The sequence below is a fragment of the Argopecten irradians genome, chromosome 15 (assembly GCF_041381155.1).
Source record: "Argopecten irradians isolate NY chromosome 15, Ai_NY, whole genome shotgun sequence".
NCBI classification, from domain to species: domain Eukaryota; kingdom Metazoa; phylum Mollusca; class Bivalvia; order Pectinida; family Pectinidae; genus Argopecten; species Argopecten irradians.
Genome location: NC_091148.1, coordinates 26,835,433 through 26,850,554, shown reverse-complemented (window position 1 = coordinate 26,850,554; position 15,122 = coordinate 26,835,433). Strand labels below are relative to the sequence as shown.

The following is a 15,122-nucleotide window of genomic DNA, read 5'->3' as shown; positions in this document are numbered from 1 at the left end:
GTTTGTTATATGCAACTGTGTTCCTATAAAGGTGTTTGCCTTAGTTTACATAATTTACCAGACATCTGCATGTATTAAACGTGCAGTGGTCATTCTCCGGAGACCAGGGAATTCAATCGGTAGAACGAGTACGTGGAGGTCCAAGGTCCTCTTGCATAATGAATATAAATATTTTCTCTGTATTTTCAGTGTCTGTACCGAATGGAAACTGGAGTGTCAACCTCAAGGTATGTGTAGAACATTCAGGGATATACAACACTGATCAACAGCCAGGTAGAAATCATTATTGAAATTAAGTTATCACGCAAAACATTTTCGACATTCAGTTTAGTTGAGAATATTTAAGAAATAGATTTTAATTTTCATGAGGTTAAGAGGCTATAATTATAATGGAGTACGTGTGGGGTTTTCGCCGGGTTACATAATTAATACGTGCTCCATTATCATTATACCCTCATAACCTCAACAAAATAAAAATATACTCCTTATAATTATTTACAGTAGTTTTTCACGCAAATGAATATTATTTATTCTCGCAACAGTTTTTTCTCTCCTGTCATCGTCAACGAATTTGATTGAACAGCTGATTGTAATCGAGTCATCATCTGTTCTCATCAAAAATGGAGTCGTGACCCCAAGTTTCCCACAGCATTGCTACAGCAGCGACTTATTCCGTAAAAACAGAATCGCCGATGATAACGATAATGCTAAAAAGCATGGCTATTGAGTCTATGTCGGTGCAATCTGTAAATATATCAATATGTAAATTAACGGGTTATGCACACATATTTATTCTTTGAAAACTTTCCCAAATGGCATGTAGTGATAAAACAACTTTCCAGGGATAAGGACTTGATTAGCAATACCGAGAAACATTAAATGTTATAATTATTCAATAATAAAAGTATACTGCATGTAATCAGAAAGTTATAGAGTGTAGTAAATGAAATTGTTTGTGCTGTAGAGTGCGGTAAATGGGATTGTTTGTGCTGTAGAGTGCGGTAAATGGGATTGTTTGTTCTAAAAAGAGTAGTAAATGTTTGTGCCTGTGCTGTAGAGTGTGAAAAACAATTGTATTTGTCCTGTAGAGTGTGGTAAATTGAATTGTTTGTGCTGTAGAGTGCGGTAAATGGGATTGTGTGTGCTGTAGAGTGCGGTAATTGGGGTTGTTTGTGCTGTAGAGTGTGGTAAATGGGATGGTTTGTGCTGTAGAGTGCGGTAAATAGGATTGTTTGTGTTGTAGAGTGTGGTAAATGGGATGATTTGTGTTGTAGAGTGTGGTAAATGGAATTTTTTGTGCTGTAGAGTGCGGTAAATGGGATGGTTTGTGCTGTAGAGTGCGGTAAATGGGATGGTTTTGCTGTAGAGTGCGGTAAATAGGATTGTTTGTGTTGTAGAGTGTTTTAAATGGGATGGTTTGTGTTGTAGACTACGGTAAATAGGATTGTTTGTGTTGTAGAGTGTGGTAAATGGGATGGTTTGTGTTGTAGAGTGCGGTAAATGGGATTGTTTGTGCTGTAGAGTGCGGTAAATGGGATGGTTTGTGCTGTAGAGTGCGGTAAGTAGGATTGTTTGTGTTGTAGAGTGTGGTAAATGGGATGGTTTGTGCTGTAGAGTGCGGTAAATGGGATTGTTTGTGCTGTAGAGTGCGGTAATTGGGATTGTTTGTGCTGCAGAATGTGGTAAATGAGCTTGTGTTGTAGAGTGTGGTAAAATAGAGCGTTTGTGTGGTAGAGTGTGGGAAATGGAATTGTTTGTGCTGTAGAGTGCGGTAAATGGGATTGTTTGTGCTATAGAGTGCGGTAATTGAGATTGTTTGTGCTGTAGAGTGCGTTAAATGGGAGTGTTTGTGTTGTAGAGTGTGGTAAATGAGATTGTTTGTGCTGTAGAGTGTGGTAAATGGGATTGTTTGTGCTGTAGAGTGCGGTTAATAAGATTGTTTGTTTTGTAGAGTGTAGTAAATGGGATGGTTTGTGTTGTAGAGTGTGGTAAAAGGGATATTTTGTACTGTAGAGTGCGGAAATGGAATTGTTTGTTGCTGTAGAGAGCGGTAAATGGGATTGTTTGTGTTGTAGAGTGTGGTAAATGGGATGGTTTGTGTTGAAGAGTGTGGCAAATGGAATTGTTTGTGCTGTAGAGTGCGGTAAATGGGATTGTGTGTGCTGTAGAGTGCGGTAAATGGAATTGTTTGTGTTGTAGAGTGTGGTAAATATAATTGTTTGTGCTTTAGAGCGTGGTAAATGGGATGGTTTGTGTTGTAGAGTGTGGTAAATGGAATTGTTTGTGCTTTAGAGTGTGGTAAATGAGATGGTTTGTGTTGTAGAGTGCGGTAATTGGGATTGTTTGTGCTGTAGAATGTGGTAAATGAGCTTGTGTTGTAGAGTGTGGTAAAATAGAGCGTTTGTGTGGTAGAGTGTGGAAAATGAGATCGTTTGTGCTCTAAAGTGTGGGAAATGTTTGTGTTATCCTGAAGAGTGTGGTAAATACTTGTGTTTGTCCTGAGGAGTGTGGTAAATGCTTGTGTTTGTGCTGAAGAGTGTGGGAAAATTTTTTGCCTGTGCTGTAGAGTGTGGGAAATGTTTGTGTTTGTGCTGTAGAGTGTGGTTAATGTTTATGCCTGTGTTGTAGAGTGTGGTTAATGTTTATGCCTGTGCTGTAGAGTGTGGGAAGTGTTTGTGTCTGTGCTGTAGAATGTGGTAAATGAAATTGATTGTGCTGTAAAGTGTGGTAAATGCTTGTATTTGTGCTATAGAGTGAGGGGAAATGTTTGTGCCTGTGCTGTAGAGTGTGGGAAATGTTTATGCCTGTGCTGAAGAGTGTGGTAAATGTTTGTGTCTGTTCTATTGAATGTGGAAAATGTTTGTGCCTGTGCTGAAGAGTGTGGTAAATGCTTGTGTTTGTGCTGAAGAGTGTGGTAAATGCTTGTGTTTGTGCTGTAGAGTGTGGTTAATGTTTGTGTTTGTACTGTAGAGTGTGGCCGGTCAGTTTTGGCGTTGGACAGAGTAATCAGTGGATATGATGTGCCAAATGGTTGGTTCCCTGCTATGATGGCATTGATGAGAAACTCCTCAGGAACTCACATGTGTGGAGCTTCACTTATCAGTCCAACTACAGCACTAACTGCTGCCCACTGTGTCGAGTAAGTGTTTTGTAATTTCTTTTCATCTTTACAAATATTGTAATGCACAACAGATAAAAGCAAAAAATTTTAAAAAAATGTGGCCCCGATAGTTTGATAATGATGTTGAGGTCAAAGGTTACAATTGACAAAAGGTTTGTATTTTATATGGCCACGCTATTAAATGGAAGGGATATAGTCTTGCGCATGTCTGCCTCGTCCATGTAAATTCTATCAAACTTGCTATAGCATATATGTAAGGAGTATTGGAAAAAAAATGGATGTATTGTTACATTTTACGATTTGTATGGATCATACGGAGGGATCATGGGCTTATGTTATAATATACAGTATCGTCATTTTCATGTCATTTTGTGTTATTAGCGATTGGACTCGTGACTCTGCAATTCTACATGTTGGTGAAGTCGATTATGAGAAGTTTGGCCAGTTTGGTAGACATGTTCCGATCGCTGAAGTGATTTTACATGAAGATCATAATGAGTACGACTTCGCTATATTAAAGTTCGCCCAACCAATCCAACAGACGGACACCATAGGGCCCGTATGTCTGCCACCTCCTTGGAGAGACATGTTTTCCTACCATCAATGTTTTGTACTGGGATGGGGAACAACAGAATATGGTCGAGGTAAAGTCACAAACACACGTTATGTTATTCTGTAATTGTATATTACAGAGTTATCTGCCCTTTCGGTTAGGTATTGGTTGTGATGTAATGTCTTTACCGAGCGAAGTGCCATAACTTTCAGAGAAAAGGACGTGCATTGCGCTCACAATATAATGATGTAAAAATGGATATCTACCCGCAAGGGAGCTTACTCTGTAATATCAAAATTCGGTGAATAAGGAAAAAAGTATGTCCGTATGGAGACAGTTTATGTTAAACACAATAAAAGAATCTTTAAATCCTGTTTGAGTTCTCTAAGTACCACGTGAACCCTATTACGATTGTGTGTTAGAACTACTCAATGCAGTTGCAGTGATTCTGTTGGGAACTGGGACGTTAATCTCTTTGTTTTACAGTGTCGACAAAACTCAGGGCGTTAGAAGTGGTGTTGTTAGGGGAGGAGGATAAGGAAAGGTGTGAAGATAGGGCCAGAATTAAGTATGGTATCTATGGTAACCATACTATTTGTGTAGATAACCGGGAGAAACACTCACCCATATGTTTCGTAAGTATCAAATAAAAACACAGATCCAAACGACAATCAGAGTACCTCGTATCTTCTATCGGACGTGTTGAAACAGATCATAACGCCCATAAGGCTACCTCATACCTTATATTGGACGTGTTAAAACAGATCAAAACGCCCATAAGACTACCTCATACCTTATATTGGACATGTTAAAACAGATCATAACGCCCATAAGACTACCTCATACCTTATATTGGACATGTTAAAACAGATCATAACGCCCATAAGACTACCTCATACCTTATATTGGACGTGTTAAAACAGATCAAAACGCCCATAAGACTACCTCATACCTTATAGTGGACATGTTAAAACAGATCATAACGCCCATAAGACTACCTCATACCTTATATTGGACGTGTTAAAACAGATCAAAACGCCCATAAGACTACCTCATACCTTATATTGGACGTGTTAAAACAGATCAAAACGCCCATAAGACTACCTCATACCTTATATTGGACATGTTAAAACAGATCATAAAGCCCATAAGACTACCTCATACCTTATAGTGGACATGTTAAAACAGATCAAAACGCCCATAAGACTACCTCATACCTTATATTGGACATGTTAAAACAGATCATAACGCCCAAAAGACTACCTCATATCTTATATTGGACGTGTTAAAACAGATCAAAAACGCCCATAAGACTACCTCATACCTTATATTGGACATGTTAAAACAGATCAAAACGCCCATAAGACTACCTCAGACCTTATATTGGACGTGTTAAAACAGATCATAACGCCCAAAAAACTACCTCAGACCTTATATTGGACGTGTTAAAACAGATCAAAACGCCCATAAGACTACCTCATACCTTATAGTGGACATGTTAAAACAGATCAAAACGCCCATAAGACTACCTCATATCTTATAGTGGACATGTTAAAACAGATCAAAACGCCCATAAGACTACCTCATACCTTATATTTGGACGTGTTAAAACAGATCAAAACGCCCATAAGACTACCTCATACCTTATATTGGACGTGTTAAAACAGATCATAACGCCCATAAGACTACCTCATACCTTATATTGGACGTGTTAAAACAGATCATAACGCCCATAAGACTACCATACCTTATATTGGACGTGTTTAAAACAGATCAAAACGCCCATAAGACTACCTCATATCTTATATTGGACATGTTTAAAACAGATCATAACGCCCATAAGACTACCATACCTTATATTGGACGTGTTAAAACAGATCATAACGCCCATAAGACTACCATACCTTATATTGGACGTGTTAAAACAGATCAAAACGCCCATAAGACTACCTCATACTTATATTGGACATGTTAAAACAGATCAAAACGCCCATAAGACTACCTCATACCTTATATTGGACATGTTAAAACAGATCAAAACGCCCATAAACACTACCTCATACCTTATATTGGACGTGTTAAAACAGATCATAACGCCCAAAACTACCTCAGACCTTATATTGGACGTGTTAAAACAGATCAAAACGCCCATAAGACTACCTCATACCTTATATTGGACGTGTTAAAACAGATCATAACGCCCATAAGACTACCTCATACCTTATATTGGACGTGTTAAAACAGATCAAAACGCCCATAAGACTACCTCATACCTTATATTGGACGTGTTAAAACAGATCAAAACGCCCATAAGACTACCATACCTTATATTGGACGTGTTAAAACAGATCAAAACGCCCATAAGACTACCTCATACCTTATATTGGACGTGTTAAAACAGATCAAAACGCCCATAAGACTACCTCATACCTTATATTGGACGTGTTAAAACAGATCATAACGCCCATAAGACTACCTCATACCTTATATTGGACGTGTTAAAACAGATCAAAACGCCCATAAGACTACCTCATACCTTATATTGGACGTGTTAAAACAGATCAAAACGCCCATAAGACTACCTCATACCTTATATTGGACGTGTTAAAACAGATCAAAACGCCCATAAGACTACCTCATACCTTATATTGGACGTGTTAAAACAGATCAAAAACGCCCATAAGACTACCTCATACCTTATATTGGACGTGTTAAAACAGATCATAACAGCCCATAAGACTACCTCATACCTTATATTGGACGTGTTAAAACAGATCATAAAGCCCATAAGACTACCTCATACTTTATATTGGACGTGTTAAAACAGATCATAAAGCCCATAAGACTACCTCATACCTTATAGTGGACGTGTTAAAACAGATCAAAACGCCCATAAGACTACCTCATACCTTATAGTGGACATGTTAAAACAGATCATAACGCCCATAAGACTACCATACCTTATATTGGACGTGTTAAAACAGATCAAAACGCCCATAAGACTACCTCATATCTTATATTGGACATGTTAAAACAGATCAAAACGCCCATAAGACTACCTCATACCTTATATTGGACGTGTTAAAACAGATCAAAACGCCCATAAGACTACCTCAGACCTTATATTGGACGTGTTAAAACAGATCAAAACGCCCATAAGACTACCTCAGACCTTATATTGGACGTGTTAAAACAGATCAAAACGCCCATAAGACTACCTCAGACCTTATATTGGACGTGTTAAAACAGATCAAAACGCCCATACGCCCGTAAGACTACCTCATATCTTATATTGGACGTGTACAGAGTTTGTTATAGGGAATATCATTTACCTTCATTCAAAGACAGAAATACCAAAAGAACTAATACAATTCGACATAATCAAGTCTTGAGATATATTTTTATTGAATCTACTGAATTAATTCTGAATATATGAATAAAGTATATTTACAATCAAAAGTTCAAAACCAATATTGAGACTTATTCTGTAAGCAAAATACTGCGCGGAAGGACTTATTTCAAGTGACCTCCATTCATAGATAAAATATATATTTTCACATGTAAATAATGAGGGGTTTTGAGAATATCATGTCTCGCCTTATGGACAATGTCAACCTGTAGTATTGAAGTTTTTGAGTTTTGTATCCCCAGGGAGACTCCGGCGGCCCACTGATTTGTAAGAATCCTCATGGAAGGTTTGAATTGCTTGGAGTGACAAGTTATGGAGATGAAGTTTGTTTGAACTCGGAGTTTACAGATGTCTATGAGAATGTTATGCATTACACGCGCTTTGTGCTCGAGAACACTGGTAAGTTGATACGCTTCAATAGGCTGTATGGTGAGCGACATTCTAAATCCCAGTAAAACAATGATATAGACTGTTCTGCCAATCAAACACTTATATACACATGTATGCTGTTCGGCCAGTAAAACAATGATATAAACTATTCGGCCAGTAAATCACTGATATAGGCTGTTCGGCAAGTAAAACACTGATATAGACTGTTCAGCCAGTAAAACACTGATATAGACTGTTCAGCCAGTAAAACACTGATATAAACTGTTCGGCCAGTAAAACAATGATATAGACTGTTCGGTCAGTAAAACACTGATATAGACTGTTCGGCCAGTAAAACACTGATGTAGACTGTTCAGCCAGTAAAACACTGATATAGACTGTTCAGCCAGTAAAACACTGATATAGACTGTTCAGCCAGTAAAACACTGATATAGACTGTTCGGCCAGTAAAACAGTGATATAGACTGTTCGGCCAGTAAAATACTGATATAAACTGTAAAACACTGATATAGACTGTAAAACACAGATATAGACTGTTCAGCCAGTAAAACACTGATATAGACTGTAAAACACTGATATAGACTGTTCTGCCAGTAAAATACTGATATAAACTGTTCGGCCAGTAAAACAGTGATATAGACTGTTCAGCCAGTAAAACACTGATATAGACTGTTCTGCCAGTAAAACACTGATATAGACTGTAAAACACTGATATAGACTGTTCGGCCAGTAAAACAGTGATATAGACCGTTCAGCCAGTAAAACACTGATATAGACTGTTCGGTCAGTAAAACACTGATATAGACTGTTCGGCCAGTAAAACACTGATATAGACTGTAAAACACTGATATAGACTGTTCGGTCAGTAAAACACTGATATAGACTGTTCGGCCAGTAAAACAGTGATATAGACTGTTCGGCCAGTTAAAATACTGATATATAAACTGTAAAAACACTGATATAGACTGTAAAACACAGATATAGACTGTTCAGCCAGTAAAACTGATATAGACTGTAAAAACACTGATATAGACTGTTCTGCCAGTAAAATACTGATAAAGACTGTTCGGTCAGTAAAACACTGATATAGACTGTTCAGCCAGTAAAACACTGATATAGACTGTTCGGTCAGTAAAACACTGATATAGACTGTAAAACAGTGATAAAGACTGTTCGGTCAGTTAAACACTGATATAGACTGTTCGGCCAGTAAAACACTGATATAGACTGTTCGGCCAGTAAAACACTGATATAGACTGTTCGGCCAGTAAAAACACTGATATAGACTGTTCGTAAAACACTGATATAGACTGTTCGGTCAGTAAAACACTGATATAGACTGTTCGGTCAGTAAAACACTGATATAGACTGTTCGGTCAGTAAAACACTGATATAGACTGTTCGGTCAGTAAAACACTGATATAGACTGTTCGGTCAGTAAAACACTGATATAGACTGTTCGGTCAGTAAAACACTGATATAAACTGTTCGGCCAGTAAAACACTGATATAGACTGTTCAGGCAGTAAAACACTGATATAGACTGTTCGGTCAGTAAAACACTGATATAAACTGTTCGGCCAGTAAAACACTGATATAGACTGTTCGGCCAGTAAAACACTGATATAGACTGTTCGGCCAGTAAAACACTGATATAGACTGTTCGGTCAGTAAAACACTGATATAGACTGTTCGGTCAGTAAAACACTGATATAGACTGTTCGGCCAGTAAAACACTGATATAGACTGTTCGGTCAGTAAAAACACTGATATAGACTGTTCGGTCCAGTAAAACACTGATATAGACTGTTCAGTCCAGTAAAACACTGATATAGACTGTTCGGCAGTAAAACACTGATATAGGTTCGTCAGTAAAACACTGATATAGACTGTTCGGCAGTAAAACACTGATATAGACTGTTCGGTCACTGATATAGACTGTTCGGCAGTAAAACACTGATATAGACTGTTCGGTCAGTAAAACACTGATATAGACTGTCCAAAAACATGATATAGACTGTTCGTGCAGTAAAACACTGATATAGACTGTTCGGTCAGTAAAACACTGATATAGACTGTTCGGTCAGTAAAACACTGATATAGACTGTTCGGTCAGTAAAACACTGATATAGACTGTTCGGTCAGTTAAACACTGATATAGACTGTTCGGTCAGTAAAACACTGATATAGACTGTTCGGTCAGTAAAACACTGATATAGACTGTTCTGTCAGTAAAACAGTGATATAGACTGTTCAGCCAGTAACACACTGATATAGACTGTTCGGTCAGTAAAACACTGATATAGACTGTTCAGCCAGTAAAACACTGATATAGACTGTTCAGGCAGTAAAACACTGATATAGACGTAGAAACATGTATAGACTGTTCAGTAGTAAAACACTGATATAGACTGTTCAGGCAGTAAACACTGATATAGACTGTTCGGTCAGTAAAACACTGACATAGACTGTTCGGTCAGTAAAACACTGATATAGACTGTTCGGCCAGTAAAACACTGATATAGACTGTTCGGTCAGTAAAACACTGATATAGACTGTTCGGTCAGTAAAACACTGATATAGACTGTTCGGCCAGTAAAACACTGATATAGACTGTTCAGGCAGTAAAACACTGATATAGACTGTTCGGTCAGTAAAACACTGATATAAACTGTTCGGCCAGTAAAACACTGATATAGACTGTTCGGCCAGTAAAACACTGATATAGACTGTAAAACACTGATACAGACTGTTCGGCCAGTAATACACTGATATAGTTCGGCCAGTAACCATTAGTATAGACTGTTCGGCTAGTGAATTCTTTAATCATTTTCAATTTTACTCTCTTGATGTCATTTTTACAGATTTATTACCACCATACGGAACAACTCCATGAGGACAGGACAACACGAAATAAATCCAATCATGGGCCTGTATTACCAAACCTTATATCACCGGTTCTCTTAAAGAAAACTATACATATATGTATATGTCTTCAATATACTGACCTTGTAACTACCTAGATTGTACATTGTCACATGAATTACCTATACTGGGCATTACCAATTATCCCCGTTCTTATGGTATCGTCAAATTTTACCTGAAATGTAGCTACTATAAAAATGGTATCATTGCATTATGTGTTTTATTTGTCCAAGACAAATTAATATCTTCATCTCTTCTTGTCCAAGACATTCATAACTAATATTTGAATTATGTATTAATCATAACTCTAATACATATTACATATTATATCATATTCTTAATACTATATTCACAAGCTAGGGTTTGTATAGCCTCTGTTTACAATCGGTTAATAATCCCTGATTTTATACAAGTGCCATAATTTTCGTTATCTGTCTATTTTCTCGGTCATTTTGTAGTAAATTAAATGAAGAATGTGCCAAAACAATAGACTTCTATTGTATGTAGATTGTTTATAAAATAATTTCAAGAATTGACCAAACTGGCGACCATTGCCAAAAAGTGTTAAGGGAGTATTAAGGGTGTATGTAACCTGGTACTCCAAGTATTAAGGGTTATGTTACCTGGTACTCCGAGTATTAAGGGTGTATGTTACCTGGTACTCCGAGTATTAAGGGTGTATGTTACCTGGTACTCCGAGTATTAAGGATGTATGTTACCTGGTACTCCAAGTATTAAGGGTTATGTTACCTGGTACTCCGAGTATTAAGGGTGTATGTTACCTGGTACTCCAAGTATTAAGGATGTATGTTACCTGGTACTCCGAGTATTAAGGGTGTATGTTACCTGGTACTCCGAGTATTAAGGGTGTATGTTACCTGGTACTCCGAGTATTAAGGGTGTATGTTACCTGGTACTCCAAGTATTAAGTGTGTGTGTTAACTGGTACTCCGAGTATTAAGGGTGTATGTTACCTGGTACTCCGAGTATTAAGGGTGTATGTTACCTGGTACTCCGAGTATTAAGGGTGTATGTTAACTGGTACTCCGAGTATTAAGGGTGTATGTTACCTGGTACTCCAAGTATTAAGGGTCTATGTTACCTGGTACTTCGAGTATTAAGGGTGTATGTTACCTGGTACTTCGAGTATTAAGGGTATATGTTACCTGGTACTCCGAGTATTACGGATGTATGCTACCTGGTACTCCGAGTATTAAGGGCGTATGTTACCTGGTACTTCGAGTATTAAGGATGTATGTTACCTGGTACTCCGAGTATTAAGGGTGTATGCTACCTGGTACTCCGAGTATTAAGGGTGTATGTTACCTGGTACTCCGGGTATTAAGGGTGTATGTTACCTGGTACTCCGAGTATTAAGGGTGTATGTTACCTGGTACTCCAAGTATTAAGGGTGTATGTTACCTGGTACTCCGAGTATTAAGGGTGTATGTTACCTGGTACTCCTAGTATTAAGCGTGTATGTTACCTGGTACTCCGAGTATTACGGATGTATGTTACCTGGTACTCCGGGTATTAATGGTGTATGTTACCTGGTACTACGAGTATTCAGGGTGTATGTTACCTGGTACTCCGAGTATTACGGATGTATGTTACCTGGTACTCCGAGTATTAAGGATGTATGTTACCTGGTACTCCGAGTATTAAGGGTGAATGTTACCTGGTACTTCGAGTATTAAGTGTGTATGTTACCTGGTACTCCGAGTATTAAGGGTGTATGTTACCTGGTACTCCGAGTATTCAGGGTGTATGCTACCTGGTACTCCGAGTATTAAGGGTGTATGTTACCTGGTACTCCGAGTATTAAGGGTGTATGTTACCTGGTACTCCGAGTATTAAGGATGTATGTTACCTGGTACTCCGAGTATTAAGGGTGTATGTTACCTGGTACTTCGAGTATTAAGTGTGTATGTTACCTGGTACTCCGAGTATTACGGGTGTATGTTACCTGGTACTCCGAGTATTAAAGGTGTATGTTACCTGGTACTTCGAGTATTAAGTGTGTATGTTACCTGGTACTCCGAGTATTACGGGTGTATGTTACCTGGTACTCCGAGTATTACGGGTGTATGTTACCTGGTACTTCGAGTATTAAGGGTGTATGTTACCTGGTACTCCGAGTATTAAGGGCGTATGTTACCTGGTACTCCGAGTATTAAGGGTGTATGTTACCTGGTACTCCGAGTATTAAGGGTGTATGTTACCTGGTACTTCGAGTATTAAGTGTGTATGTTACCTGGTACTCCGAGTATTAAGTGTGTATGTTACTGGTACTCCGAGTATTAAGTGTGTATGTTACCTGGTACTTCGAGTACAGTTTGTGTAAGTTACTGGTAACTTCGTTATTAAGTGTGTATGTTATATCAAGTAAACCTAGTGTCTATATAAACACCATTGTAAAACCACTTCTTATATTAAGCGGAATCCTTGTACTGATATTGTCATATTGTTTTATAAAGCTAAATCATCATTTTTATTACATTTTACATGCAATTGTATAGTACACATTATGGCGTATTGTGATTTGTTCATTAAACAGATGTATTCTTAAATCTTGATGTTGTGTGACTTTATCAATCAATATTTATAGTAAGGAAATATCATAGGATATAAAATGACTGGTACAATTCAATAGCCCAATACTTCTGAAACCAAGAGACCTGTTTGAGAGTGTACGATGTTGTGGCAAGGAATGGTTAAAAATATAAGACGTCATTCTTAAATGATGAAAAATTAGATATCACCAAATGGAACTCACATACATGTCCGCTTCCTCTGTCTGTCTTCAAACACATGTCCGCTTCATCTGTATGTCTTCACATACATGCATATGTCTGCTTCTGAATGTGATAAAGGGAAATACGTTAGATTTGTGGAATTTTGTAATCCTGAACACCTGCATCAAATAAGTATTAACAGAAGAGTGGAACGATTTACGGATCATTTGACGTGATTACCCAACTGCACAAAGGTCTTTCCCAGAAAATCTCAAGTCAGAAAAACTAAGAATTATAGAAGTGTATTTCTGTACATACATTCAACCGTCTTAAATCAGAAGAAAATAGAAATGATATTGAAAACATCAATATAAAAAGTTACAATTAAAACTAAAGTGGAATTATCAGGGATACCAGGATAACATGTTTGAGTATCTAAGAAAGCATAACCGAAGGCATTAAATATAAAAAAAATAAAAAAAACACAAACAGATTGAGAAAAAGGTCTTAACTCATGATATTTTTTATGAACATTTCAAAAACCTCATTAGTGAACGAGGACGTGTCTGAATCAATATCAGAACATGATGTTACGGGATAAACAGGGTTTATTGAGGAATTGGATGAGGAAATATGTAAGTGAAATTAGCAAAGCTATTAAAAAATAAAACAAATAAGTCTCGTGGAATAGACGATGTTTTGAACGAATATTTTATTGATGGAAGAGACGTTCTTATGCCTCGCCTTTTGTTGTTATTTGATACTATTTTTAAATCCGGTTATTTTTCAGAGGCCTGGTCAAAGGGATGTCGTATTAAAAGAGGTGATGTAAACGATACTGGTACAGAGAAATAACGCTTCTCATCTGTTAAAGATGCTCCACCGCCGACAAAGCATAAATGATATTCATCATTTGATCAATAATTAGTGTTTAATCGTGTGTATGTATGTATAATTAACACAAAAAATAATATTAATAATTTACTTCGCCTTTGGTACATGCGCAATCAGTACTTCATTCCATATAGGATATAGTTGCACGGATTTTTTTCGGGATGCAATTAATTATTTTTTTATATTTTTAACTTGAAATAAAATTAGAAGCTCAAACTTTTCAATGGTGGTAATGGTGTAAATTAAGTAACTTTTGTAACTGAAGAAAAATACTAAATCGTCTGCTCCTGTTTTTGATAGTGAAAAAATACCATTTGTCAGCGGTGGAGCATCTTTACGGTAAAATATTTACTTCAGTGCTAAATCCAAGACTTGTTGAATGGGGAAAAAATCAAAACATTACGGATGCACAGTATGGATTTAAAGTTGTATGGTCTGTGACTTGTTGTGTAGAAAAGGTATTTCGTGTGTTCTTCGTATTTTCCTCCTCCTCTCTAAGTTTTAAACTTTCGATATTTACCGACTTTTGTAAAGTTCGTATTCGCAAAATTATTAAACAATTAAATTGAAATATTGATTTTTAACATGTACACGTTTAAAATACATGTAGCTCGGAAGTATCTGAACTATTCAGATCTGTACGGGTATTGCCGATATTGACCATGTGATACGGCTCGGTTGCAATTGGTTCCGAACTATAGATACAGGGCCGTTTTTGTTTATTCGGAACAACCGGTTCGACCGTTGGTTAAAGTCATTATTTCAAGTATAAATCCTGACGGACCTGCAGTTTTTGATACAGGCCTGTGAGGGCTTTGCCAAGGCTCGCATGAACACAGTATGAAATCACCAGGTCCGTGTTAAATTAATAAACGAACTACTAGGTCCAACCAATCAAACCGTATAATCGAAAACGGCCCAGGTATCGCCGATGTCGGTCACGTGATGCAACTCGGTTTCCTATGGTGGCTGATTACGGCCATCTCGTGTTGTTGTGTTGTCGCCTTGTCGTGTTGTCGCCTTGTCGAGTTGTCGCGGTCTCAAACTGCGACAACCCGAGATTTAACAGTTAAAATGTCGACTTGTCGCGTTTTCG

At 37.6% G+C, this 15,122-nt stretch overlaps 1 protein-coding gene across 4 annotated transcripts in view; it reads left to right on the top strand.

Annotated features, from left to right (window-relative positions):
* LOC138309056 (uncharacterized) overlaps nucleotides 1-10,732 on the top strand; it is a 224,345-nt gene extending 213,613 nt beyond the window's left edge. For all 4 annotated transcript variants that reach the window (XM_069250180.1, XM_069250182.1, XM_069250181.1 and 1 more), the window contains 6 exons: nucleotides 190-227; nucleotides 2,971-3,139; nucleotides 3,503-3,765; nucleotides 4,161-4,309; nucleotides 7,326-7,482; nucleotides 10,337-10,732. In XM_069250180.1, coding sequence (XP_069106281.1) covers nucleotides 190-227; nucleotides 2,971-3,139; nucleotides 3,503-3,765; nucleotides 4,161-4,309; nucleotides 7,326-7,482; nucleotides 10,337-10,368 — 808 coding nt within the window. In that variant the 3' untranslated portion in view covers nucleotides 10,369-10,732. The remainder of the gene's footprint in view (nucleotides 1-189; nucleotides 228-2,970; nucleotides 3,140-3,502; nucleotides 3,766-4,160; nucleotides 4,310-7,325; nucleotides 7,483-10,336) is intronic.
* The last annotated feature ends 4,390 nt before the right edge of the window (nucleotides 10,733-15,122 follow it).